Source organism: Helianthus annuus, chromosome 17 (assembly GCF_002127325.2).
Source record: "Helianthus annuus cultivar XRQ/B chromosome 17, HanXRQr2.0-SUNRISE, whole genome shotgun sequence".
NCBI lineage: Eukaryota > Viridiplantae > Streptophyta > Magnoliopsida > Asterales > Asteraceae > Helianthus > Helianthus annuus.
In genome coordinates, this window is record NC_035449.2 from 54,505,141 (window position 1) to 54,516,914 (window position 11,774).

The 11,774-nt window shown below is 37.7% G+C and overlaps 1 protein-coding gene across 3 annotated transcripts; it reads right to left on the reverse strand.

The window, feature by feature from the left end:
* Nucleotides 1–5,404: 5,404 nt before the first annotated feature.
* LOC110921180 lies at nucleotides 5,405–10,049 on the reverse strand. 3 transcript variants are annotated; one of them, XM_022165461.2, is made up of 9 exons: nucleotides 9,817–10,049; nucleotides 9,591–9,737; nucleotides 7,908–8,005; nucleotides 6,963–7,035; nucleotides 6,803–6,863; nucleotides 6,620–6,705; nucleotides 6,450–6,539; nucleotides 5,751–5,820; nucleotides 5,405–5,605 (listed from the first exon to the last, which is right to left on the reverse strand). In XM_022165461.2, exons 1-8 carry the CDS (start codon nucleotides 9,934–9,936, stop codon nucleotides 5,758–5,760), a joined length of 738 nt encoding a protein of 245 aa, XP_022021153.1. In that variant the 5' UTR covers nucleotides 9,937–10,049; the 3' UTR covers nucleotides 5,405–5,605; nucleotides 5,751–5,757. The 3 variants fall into 3 exon arrangements, with proteins under 3 accessions (XP_022021153.1, XP_022021152.1, XP_022021151.1); XM_022165460.2 differs by having other exon boundaries at nucleotides 5,457–5,608; XM_022165459.2 differs by lacking the exon at nucleotides 5,405–5,605 and having other exon boundaries at nucleotides 5,635–5,820.
* Nucleotides 10,050–11,774: the final 1,725 nt, after the last annotated feature.

Consider the following 11,774-nt stretch of genomic DNA (forward strand, 5'->3'; position numbering starts at 1 on the left):
ATGGAATTTGTTATGTGATGGTAGAATAGATGGTTTACCATGATAATATGAATGAACTGTCCTTGTGCGACAAAGTATCCAACTGGATGATTATGATTGTTATTGAAATTTATATTAATATTATGTGGTAATTCAATGAACTATTAATTTGGTTTGGGGTGTTTGCTGTTGGCCAAAATTGTGTTTTGGAATGTTTGTATTATGTTTTGGGCTATGGATTCCTATGTTGTGTGATTAGATAAGTTAGCACAATGTGGCTGCACATGTGCTGGTGATATGGGTCATATGTGAGCATGGGTATTGTAGAGTGAACCGAAACCATGATGGATTGTTACAAGTTAAAAAGTAAGCTAGTATTAACACTAAGTTATGTTATAAATGGAACTTGTAAGTTAAATAACTTTAGTTAGTGGGCCGTTACATGTTAATTGATTGGGTCCTATCCTCTTGTAATTGGCAAACTAGTTATAAATGATAAAATGAAACATGCGTGTACGGCCCTAACTTGCAATGAGAATATGTGTTGGTATGAATACTTGCTAGAAATTGTGTGATAGTACGAACTATACTCGTTACGACTTGTACAATGTGCACGTAAGATTGTGATTTACGTGAGTGTGAAACTAATTATCACTAGTGATCCTAATAGGATTTGATTGACCAACTGTAACAAGAAATTAATCTTACCGAGCAAAACTAAGGTGAGTTCATCTCTCTTGAGCATGCGTCCCGGTGGTTGGGACAGTCTTCGGGTATCCCTGGGAGGGATAGGTTTTGGGTAACTTGTTTGGGTATTCCTGAGAGGAATACGTCTTGTTGTAAATCGGTAATGTTGGATAATATACTCATCCTATCACCTTTAAAGTCCCTCCGTGTTGTTTGGTTACCTGAGAGGTAACAAGGTATTAGTTAGTAGCGGGGTTTGGCAACCTCACCCCGTATCTGGGAGGACGGGTGTTGAACTAATGACCTAGTCATGACCAATGCTTTGATATGAGTATTGGAGAAAGGGCAATGTAAATCAGGAGTCGTCTTGTACTCGGGGTATTATCAACATTAAATTCAATGGATTAACTAAACACTTGGTAACCAACGTTTTCATAAAACTATGAACTCACCAGCGTTGTCTGATACACTTGTTGCATGCTCGCAGGTCCTTAGATGTTTTGGATTTGGAACTTGCTGTTTGGAGTAGCTGGAGTGGTCATGGGTCGACCGGAGGGATTCATGTGGTTGAACTATTGATATCATACATTTGGTTTTTGAAACAGTTTAACATCGGTTTACTAATTGCTTTCGCTGAACATGTTGGCTTTCATTTAAACTCGTTGATGGTATTTTTCATTAATAATTAAGGATTTTATTTTGAAACTTGTACGCGTTCAATGTAATTAGTGGCTCGTTGTTGGTACATCACACGCCTAACAGGGACTTTCCCTAGGTGGTATTTTGGGGGTGTGACAGTGCTAGTGTCTGCGAGATCCTCGGTTTTGGTTAATGGTTCCCCGACGTTCGAATTCCAATGTCAGAAAAGTCTTCGCCAAGGCGATCCTGTTTCCCACTTCCTTTTTCTTATTGTGATTGAAGCATTATCGTGTTTAGTCCCTAAAGCTTGTTCCGTAGGTAGATTTAAAGGGGTGAAACTCCCTAACGGGGGCCCAGTGGTCTCTAACCTTTTTTACGCCAATGACGTGTTGATTATTGGGGAATGGGAGAAGGAGAACATTTTAACGGTGGCTAGAATTTGGCGGGTGTTTTATGCTTGTTCAGGGCTGAAGATCAACATCCAAAAATCAAACATTTTTGGTGTAGGAGTTGTTGAGGAAGATATTGAAAATATGGTGACGGTTGTTGGTTGCAAGAAAGGGTTTTTCCTTTTAACTACTTGGGAATTCCCTTAGGGGCAAACATGAATCAGATTTGTAACTAGGATCCTATTGTTAGCATCTTCAAAAATCGGCTTTCGTCTTGGAAAGCTCATACGCTCTCTATCGGTGGTCGGGTGGTTCTAATAAAAGTGGTCCTTGAGAGTCTTCCCATATATTATTTATCTATTTTTAAGGCGTCGGTTAAAGTGATAGATAAATTGGAATCCCTTATGAGGAATTTTTTATGGGGAGGTTCGGAAGATGTTAGGAAATTGCATTGGGTGGCTTGGGATAAAATCACCCTGCCTAAAAAGTTCGGTGGTTTAGGCCTTTGTAAGCTCAAAACGGTTAATGAAGCTCTTCTTTGTATATGGGTGCGGAGATATAGGGTGGAAGAAGAGAGCCCTTGGAGAAGAGTCGTCTTGGCTTGCCGTGGTAAGTCTAGGAAATGGTCTTATTTGCCTTCCAATCCAGCGATATCGGGAGTGTGGAAGAACATTGTTAAGATGGAGTCAAAAGTTTTAGTAAAGGGCAAGAGGTTTAATTGCTTCATTAAAGGGATTTTGGGGGACGGGTGTAGCATCCGTTTTTGGATCGACCATTGGGTTGGGGATGCTCCGTTAATGTCTTTATGGCCTAGATTATTTGCTTTGGAAAAGAACAAAGGATGCTGGGTTAGCGACCGTCTTTCAGCACCGGGTGAAGCTACGGCGGTGTATTGGGGCTGGTTAAGACCTCTGGTTAACCTGAAGGAAGTGGCGGAGCTGAATAATTGTGCGGCGTTGCTGGCTGGCATGCACAAAACTGCTGAGAAGGATAAATGGAGGTTGTCGGCGAATGATTCTGGTCAGTTCTCGACTCACTCGTTCAAAGAGCTTTTGATCGATCCTGCGATTACCGGAAGTGTTTATTCGGCCAAGGGGTGTAGGTGGGTTCCTTCAAAATGTAACATCTTTATCTGGAGGGCGGTGTTAGATCGTATTCCAACTAAAATTGCTTTGGTTAGAAGAAACATATCGGTGGATTCGGATCTCTATGCGTTTTGTAATGAAGAGCCCGAATCTGTGGATCACCTTTTCACGGCTTGCCATAAGGCTCGCCGGGTTTGGAGTTGGTTTAACAAATGTGTTAAATTACCGCCTATTTTTGCTTTTTCCCTTGTGGATATTCTTGATTTGCATAAAAGTGTTAACGGGGATAAGAAAACTAAGGAGATAGTCTGAGGTCTAGTCACAGTGACTTGTTGGTGCTTATGTAAAGCTAGGAATGCAAAGATTTTTTTCTAATGGTAAAGGTAATAGCGATGAGATCATTGGGGAGGTTAGGTCTCTTAGTTTTTTATGGTTAAAGAGTAGGTCCAAACATTGTAACTTAGTTTGGAGAGATTGGTATAGATACCATATGCATATGTTGTAATTGGTTGTGACGTGGTCCTGTGCTTTTTGTCAGGTCGGCCATTTTTTAATAATGTTTATCTTTCAAAAAAAAAAAAAGCTACTGCTGATAGCACGTTTTAACGTGTTACTAGATATAAAAGTTGATTACTATCAATGCATATCTAGTTATGAAGCAAATTAAATTGTCATTAAATACATTTAATACAATTTAATTTTTTGTTTAATAGTCAAATGACTGGGCAACTTTAACGTTTTATTTTGAATATAAAACCAAAGGAAGTGTGTCTCCTACCACTAATATCGTTTGTTTTGCCCATGAAGACAGGGGCGAAGTATAGAAATGGGGGGGGGGGACTTTTCGCTCAGTAATGTTATATGTGTAGTTTTCGTATAGAAACTTTTGGGTATATACGTTTTCGACCCCCTGGTTCTATAGAAGTTTTTGGGTATATACGTTTTTGACCCCCCGTCATTCGGGTGAAGCTTCGCCACTGCATGAAGAGTCACAGATTTGTATTTTGTTACACAAGTGGAGACTTCCAAAAGCTTACCCATCATGATGCCACTCCCACTTGCGTATATTTAATGTAAAGTTCTCCTCTCATCCACTAGCATTGAGTCCAAAACACATTGGTGATTTAAGAGACAATGCAATCCTTATGAACCCAACATTTCTCCTGACCACAACCAATGTAAAATTTGCCTAGGGTGTTACAATCATCCCCTTAAGGACCCATCGTCCTTGATAAGGTTTGTCTCTGACCATCCTAATCCTAATCATGGATGTGAGATTTTCCTAAGGTGTCTTCCTAAACACCATCCGGGGCTTAACCATCATTGCTGAGGTTTGCCCACCATCCCGAACAACACATAGGGGCTCTGATACTATTTGTAACATCCAGATTCTTGTACAACCAATGTTGTATGTTTTACTCAAGAGGAGCTCATGAATTTAGTTTTAGTCGCCTAAGTGGAGACGTCTCAGCAGGTTACCCGTTACCCATCCTGATAGTATTCACACGTGAGCACGCTTAACAGTGGAGTTCTTCTCTCATCCACTAGCCTTAAGCCCAAAATGCATTAGTGATTTAAGAGGCAGAGCATTCGTTATGAACCTAACATCTCTTTTGGCCACGATCGATGTAGGATTTGCCTAGGTTGTTACAACCTTCATTAGAAACACAAATAAAACATCAAAAGACTGATGAATACACAACAATCCTCTCATGCTTCTGTCTACTTGTTTCGGGTGTATTGCAGATGCTCGAGTATTTCCAGTAGTACATACTCCTTTGTTTGTTCTACCCTACGAGACAAACACGATCTCACAGGATAACAATTTATTTTGTGGAGTCTATTGAACATGAATCCATGGCCAAACTTTTTATCATTGTTTCTTGTTATTCTTCGTTACTTTCAGTTGTAACTAGTATTGTATTGTAACTCCTCTTGTGTATTGTAATTTTTTTTTCTGTTATTATAATTTTATTAAAGCGTTTTATATCATTTTATGAATAGTGCTCCTACATATGCACATTTGTAGATTCGATTCCAACACATAACCTAACCAACCCATTGTAACCTTCCCACTCCGATCAGGTAGAATAGTAACATCTTCGTCTATTTCTAACGTTGTGATCCCGAGTTTTTTGAAGGAGAGAAGTGAAAATAAGCAGCTTTAAAAGATAGTGTTCCCAAGTGTTTTTTTTCTAACGGAATGAAGATGGAAAATGTTTGTGTTCCCGGGTTTTTAACTAAGAAAGTGGAAAGAAAACAAAGAAAGATTTACGAAGTTACATTAATTTTTTCTCTCTTTAATTCTCTTTCCCTTCTTTTCTTTCGATTAGTAATCTCAAGAACACAGCCTAAGGGTGGAAGGGACACTCAATTCTAACCCTCCACCACTTCTTTTAAGTACACCATAAATCATTTTTCTTTTCTTTTTGTAATCCCAACGGTAAAAAAAACTCATCCTTTTCACCTACACGCATTGGTAAACAATACCCGATCACTATACTATACCCGCAAGCGCCACCCGAGCCATCGGCACAGTGTACAAAAGCACTACCCGTAGTACGCCCCTCCTACCCTAACGCAGTATTGATGGACCCTCAAAACAGATGAAAGAATCAAACTGACTATTATTATTATTGTTATTATTAAATATGAAATTACAGAGTAGGGAATCATCTAGGTGAGCAAAGAAAGATTTAATTATTTAAATTCAAATAAAAATAATCAAGTTTCTCTCATGAGGTCTCAATGCATATGGGCATGAATCAATAATTTACAACCACCACATGATACTTCCTGAATTTAAGGCCAAATTGATTTCGTAGACTGCTGCCATGTCACCAAAGAACAAGATATGCACAACCATGAAACCATATTATAGTATTAAAAATTTTTATAGGAGTTGTTGTTCTACTACATCACTTGCACATGATACGAATAATCAAATAATGATATTATACTTATTGTCTACCTCAAAACTAGACAGTATAGTACTTGCGCACAGCCCCACGAACCTTCTCCATGTATTCTGCTGCTTGTAACTGCATCATGGAGAAAACCATCCATTCCCGGTTATGAGGATTTCCTTATAATTATGGTTACACGTTTTGTATTTAACTAGAACACGTTGCATGTGACAGATAAAGGGTGATACAAAATTGATCCGAGAGCGGGCACATTAACACTGGATCAACCGGATAAAAGCAAGTGGAAAAAGTTCCAACTTAAAAGGGGCATTACTCTTTGACCCGTCTGACCCCGTGAAATATGGATGTAAACAGTGTAACGGGCTGGATGTTGTAACAAACGGCCATAGGAGGTTTGGCTTACTCTCGGACCCAAATTTAGACTTTGTACTTTCCCTGGTTTTAATGATTTATTTGATTCCATTTTAATTATAAAACAGTTAATTCACGGGTTTATTAAGTCATTTAGTTTCATGTCTAGGCTGTCAATTTTAACTTCCCAAGAATTGAAAATACTTGCCAAAATTAGCATTTCCCTACAAAAGTGGCTTGATGTAGTGGTTTTATTTATTCAGAAACTTATGAACTTTTCTTTTAGAGAGTATTATGTTTAATCGTTTGTGCCTTCGCTCTGCATCAAGAGGTTCAATGCTTTCGTATTTTAACCAAGTCTACTTCAAATTTTTTTAGGTAACCTCACTTGCCTGGTTACTCCTGCGAGCACTCACTATATTTTCATCAAGAAGTGCCAATAAAGATTTATTAATCTCGTTCTTCTCCACCATTTCCAGTAACTGTGTAACAAATGTCAAAGAAAAATTTAGTATCCGTTAGATCAATTACTTTGTAACAGAAATAGCCGAATTTCACTTACAGTTGCTTGCACATCCTTTGATGTAAAGATTTTGTTTAGGTTATCCTTTGCCTTCACTATGTTAGCTTGCAGTTTATCATAAGCTCCTGCAAAATTAAAACAGACAAAACAAATAGGTTACTTGTTTACAAAAACAATGTCTAGAGGAACTTATTTCGAATATGTTATTATAAAGATAATAACCTATTCCTTCAAGAAGGGCTTTTTGTAGTGCTTCCAACTCAATCACTCTATCTTCCATATCCTACAATGATCATTGGTACTCAGATTATGATGAACAATTAATTAATTAATTCAAGATCGATAAATCTGATTTAAGCTTGTATAGAATAAGAAAGCAAACCTCAGTTTTTTGAACAGCAAACCGAAGCTGTCCTAGTTCAAACTTTAAGTGAGTAAAAAATTCATTGGTTAACCTGAAAATATTATTGTTAACATGGCTGTGAGGGTGACATTAGATAGTTATAGTATTCCATCCATGAGTTTTGTTGAAGAGCCATGTGATTATATACAACAAATACAATACAATTACTTGTTTCATTAGAAAAGCTAGGAGTCCTAGGACCTTTGAGGTCATATTGTAACATCCACCCCTAATAACAACCAATATTACATGTCTTGCCCATAACGAGCTCAAGTTTTTGTTTTTGTTTTGCCCGAGTGAAGACATTCTAGGAGGTCACCCATCCTATAATTACTATCAGTAGTAAGCACGCTTAGGCTATGTGTTATGGGGCTTTATTGGGGGCGTGAGAGGTGACCACATTAGCTAGGTGGGTGTGGACACCATAGGCTGCGAAAGGGGCTTTCCCTACTTGATATTGTCGTTTTTTAATATATAAATAATATACTAACCAATCATATACAGTTACCTCCACCAATACAACATTTCATATAAAGCCCCCCACAACATACATTAGTGGTGTGAAGGGTGAATAAAAAAGCGTGTCCGTGTGGCAACACTTTTTTTTCACTTGAAGCCCCTTTGGATTCCCTCATAACACATAGTATAACTATGGAGTTTTCTATAATGTGTACTTAATATTCACAAGGTGCGTTGGTGGTATTTGAAGTCGGGCATTTTTCAATTTTCCCTCTAATCTGGGATTTTGGGTTATCATCTGGGCTAATAGTTTTGGGCCTGGGGTATGGCTACCTCTTCAGACGGAACCATGTAGGATTTTTCTAAAGTGTCACAAACAAGTTCTAATTTCAAATTGATTATGTAATTTAAATACGTGCAAGAATGGTAACAAGTATAAACAACGTGACAAATGAAATAACTTACTTAGGCCGCATTCTAGCAATCTCAAATTCAAGCTCCTGAGCTTCAGTATCAAGAAAATATTCAACCAACTCCTCAATGTTATTCGGTTCACGCCGAGACTGGAAAACACATTGTCACACAAACATAAAAAATCTTTCAAACCTAAACACAAGTCCTGAATTGATCATTTGTAATGAACATCAACAACTACTTCCATGTTTATACCAAATATCAATGACCTTGCATTATAAAGAACTTTACCTATGATCACAATCTTAACTATCTGTTTATAGTTGGCTAACTATTTGCGACAACAATAGCATGAACTTCACAACATATTACAAACCTTAAAACTGTTCCTTGTTCGGATCATAGAACTCTCACTAAATTTATGAAAAAAAATCAAACACCCAGCATTGATGAGGTTCAACAATCTGACTACATTCATGCACCGGTATTAACTTTGTATACATCAAGTGAACGATTGATGAGGGACAAATAACCCAGTTAACGAAATTATACACGAACCAACGTATCTTAAACAACAACAAATCTTATATATTTTCTAGATTTTCATTTAACAAGAAAATTGTGAGTTGTTACCGACTCATGCAATTTATTCGCCCTTTATTTCTCTCTTCAGTATTCCGATTAATCACTTGCTTATAAATTCAAAATTCCAAAAATTAACACTGTATGCCAAATTAAGAATTCTTTGGACACCTCATGTCATGCTTTAATTACTCAAAATAATATATCAATTTTCCTCTTATGTTTAGTATTTTCACTTCCATCTCGCATGATACAGTACTATAGTTGTTAATGGCGAATAGCGACAAATAGCATTATGGTACATGTATGCTACATAGTGAATAGCGGTATGGTACATGTATGCTACATAACGAATAGCGATAAATAGCATGCGGCTATTTTATAAATACTGATACACTAGATAATAAATTTCAAAAATTTTATATGTATATTATATCAAAATACCATGGTAAATATGCTATTTTACATGTATATTTAACAAAAAACTAAAATCCAGCTATGTTATAGCAATATTTAATTGCTATTTATATTAAAAAAAAAAACAAAGAAATAAATAAAGTATCGCTATTTTTGCTATCCATCGCTACAACCCTAATAGCGACACTAGCACGCTATAGCGATTGCTACAATCGTTATTGACAACTATGTACACTACATATTGCAACTCAGTTTTACGTAGGGAAGGCGATGGGGCGAGTTTGGAACTGGTACACGGGTAGACAACTAGACATATACATGACATAATTAAAATAGTATATACTTGGGTAAACGGGCATATGTTATCAGGTAATCCAGTATGGTAAAAAGGTATCGCACCAAATCTAATACCGGTTCCACACCCGTGAAAAAAAAAATAATATGACACCCGATAACCCGCCCCAGATGTCTCACATTTCATTACTCCCATTCAGGGGCGGATCTACCATTATACAAGGGGTAGCCTCCGCTACCGCTTGGTCGGAAAATTTTTGATGTTTTTAGTGTAAATTTTGGAAAAATTTGACGTTTTTTCGATTTCGTTACCGCTTATTTATAAAATGTTCCCGCTTGATCAGAATCCTAGATCCACCACTGCTCCCATTGGGTTCGTGTTTCATTGCCATCCCTAGTTCTACAAGGATACAGTATAACAAAAAATAAAATAAAATTGACCTCACGCAGAGCACGTCGACGTTCGTTTTCTTCTTGTACTTGACGTTGGAACTGTTCTCGAGCATCGGCGTCTTTCTCAAGGCGTCTCTGGAACTCACGTCTGGCTAAGTGGCCGGTGGTTGGTGGCCCCAGTATCCCTTCCGGATCCTTCCTTAATAAAACCAGACAACAAATGTTACAATTTGGAACTGGTTACTGAACCAAAAGAATGAATGAATGTATGTACCCATCCTATACAGCGAATTTTAGTTCTGAAACAGGTGGAAGTTCTGACACGCTTGATAGATACGGAAGTAAAGGCGGTTGTGTAGGATGTAGCGAAACCCAGAGACAGAGTACCGGCCATAACGAACGGTGGTTGTGATGATGAGTGGTGACGTGGTTCGAGGATATCCGTTTGCAGAAATGTTATCGGTTATGTCAAGTGGATTCTGATATTGGGTTTTCTTATCTTGTCTTGTCACAACCTATTGGATTGAGCTACCAATATAATATGGGCTTGCTAAAACTTTTAAAGATTGTTTTTCCCCAGTATATGGGTTTAGGTGCACAAAATGGTTTTCGCCCAAAAACCGGTTTTATTTTGGGCCAGGCCGGTAAAAATTTGTTTGTGGAGGAATTGTTCGGTTCAAGAAGAGGTTTGAGGTATATGAAAACTCAAACCAATGTGATGTGGTACGGATTAGTTGAACTAAATGGGTTCAAAAACGAGTATCTGTTTGATGGTTATGGTACAAATCACATTTATCATAAGAGTAGAAGGCAAATATTAAAATAATACATACATGAAAGTAGTATTTTTAAAGTATATAATCACATGTAAATCACACAAGATAATTAATTTTAATATATATATATATATATATATATATATAAGAATTATATTAGCACTTTTCTTTGGGGAGAATTATATTAACTTATTGAAAACAAAAGGAGGATAAAAAAAAACTTTGATTGCGCGTTAGCATAATTATAAAAAATTCAATATAATTAATACTGTTTAAGTTATCATTTTACCTATTCTCTATAATTGGTTGAATATCACATGACACTTTTTAAATTGTTTCTTCAGTTTTTAGACTCTAAAAAACAAATACATTAAATAAACTACTTAAAACTCTACTTTTATTAATTTTTAGTTTTTTAGAAATAAGAAGAAAGAAAATGTATAAAAAACAGAATTTTAAGAATTACAGTATTAGTAATGTATTGAGTAAATTGCCATTTTAGTCCTTGAGTTTTGTCCAAATTTGCCATTTTAGTCTAAATAGTTTTTTTTTTTGCCTCTAGGTCCCTAACTTTTCCCTTTTTTGCCATTTTGATCACATACACTAACTCCATCCAGAAACTCCATCTTTAATCAGGGGTATTTTGGGATTTTCATTTCAAATGTTTTCAATTGCCATTTTGATCCAATTACAAAAAATCAAAAAAATTCCAAAAAATCAAAAAATTCCAAAAAATTCTAAAAAATAATAAAAATTCTAAAAAATCATAAAAATTCTAAAAAATTCTATTGAAATACAAAAAATCCGTTTCGGCGCGAATCGTTTCGAACCCGAACCGTTTCGAACCCGAACCGTTTCGAGCTGAACCGTTTCGACCCGTACCGTTTTGACCCGAACCGTTTCGAGCTGAGCCGTTTCGACGCGAACCGTTTCGACCCGTACCGTTTCGACCTGAACCGTTTCGAGCCGAACCGTTTCGAGCTGAACCGTTTCGAACCGAACCGTTTCTAGCTGAACCGTTTCGACCCGTACCGTTTCGAGCTGAACCATTTCGAACTGAACCGTTTCGAGCAGAACCGTTTCGAGCTGAACCGTTTCGAACCGAACCGTTTCTAGCTGAACCGTTTCGACCAGTACCGTTTCGAAACGGTACGGGTCGAAACGGTTCAGCTCGAAACGGTTCGGCTCGAAACGGTTCAGGTCGAAACGGTTCGGCTCGAAACGGTTCGCGTCGAAACGGTTCAGGTCGAAACGGTTCGGCTCGAAACGGTTCGCGTCGAAACGGTTCAGGTCGAAACGGTTCGGCTCGAAACGGTTCGCGTCGAAACGGTTCAGCTCGAAACGGTACGGGTCGAAACGGTTCGCGTCGAAACGGTTCAGCTCGAAACGGTTCGGGTCGAAACGGTACGGGTCGAAACGGTTCGCGTTGAAACGGTTCAACTCGAAACGGTTCGGC

Coding starts and splice junctions, on each gene's coding strand:
- LOC110921180 (XM_022165461.2), bottom strand. CDS start 9,936: ATGGCCGGTACTCTGTCTCTGGGTTTCGCTACATCCTACACAACCGCC. Junction 9,738..9,816: donor AAATTCGCTGTATAGGATGG/GTACATACATTC, acceptor TTATTAAGGAAG/GATCCGGAAGGGATACTGGG. Junction 6,706..6,802: donor AGCCCTTCTTGAAGGAATAG/GTTATTATCTTT, acceptor TTAATTTTGCAG/GAGCTTATGATAAACTGCAA.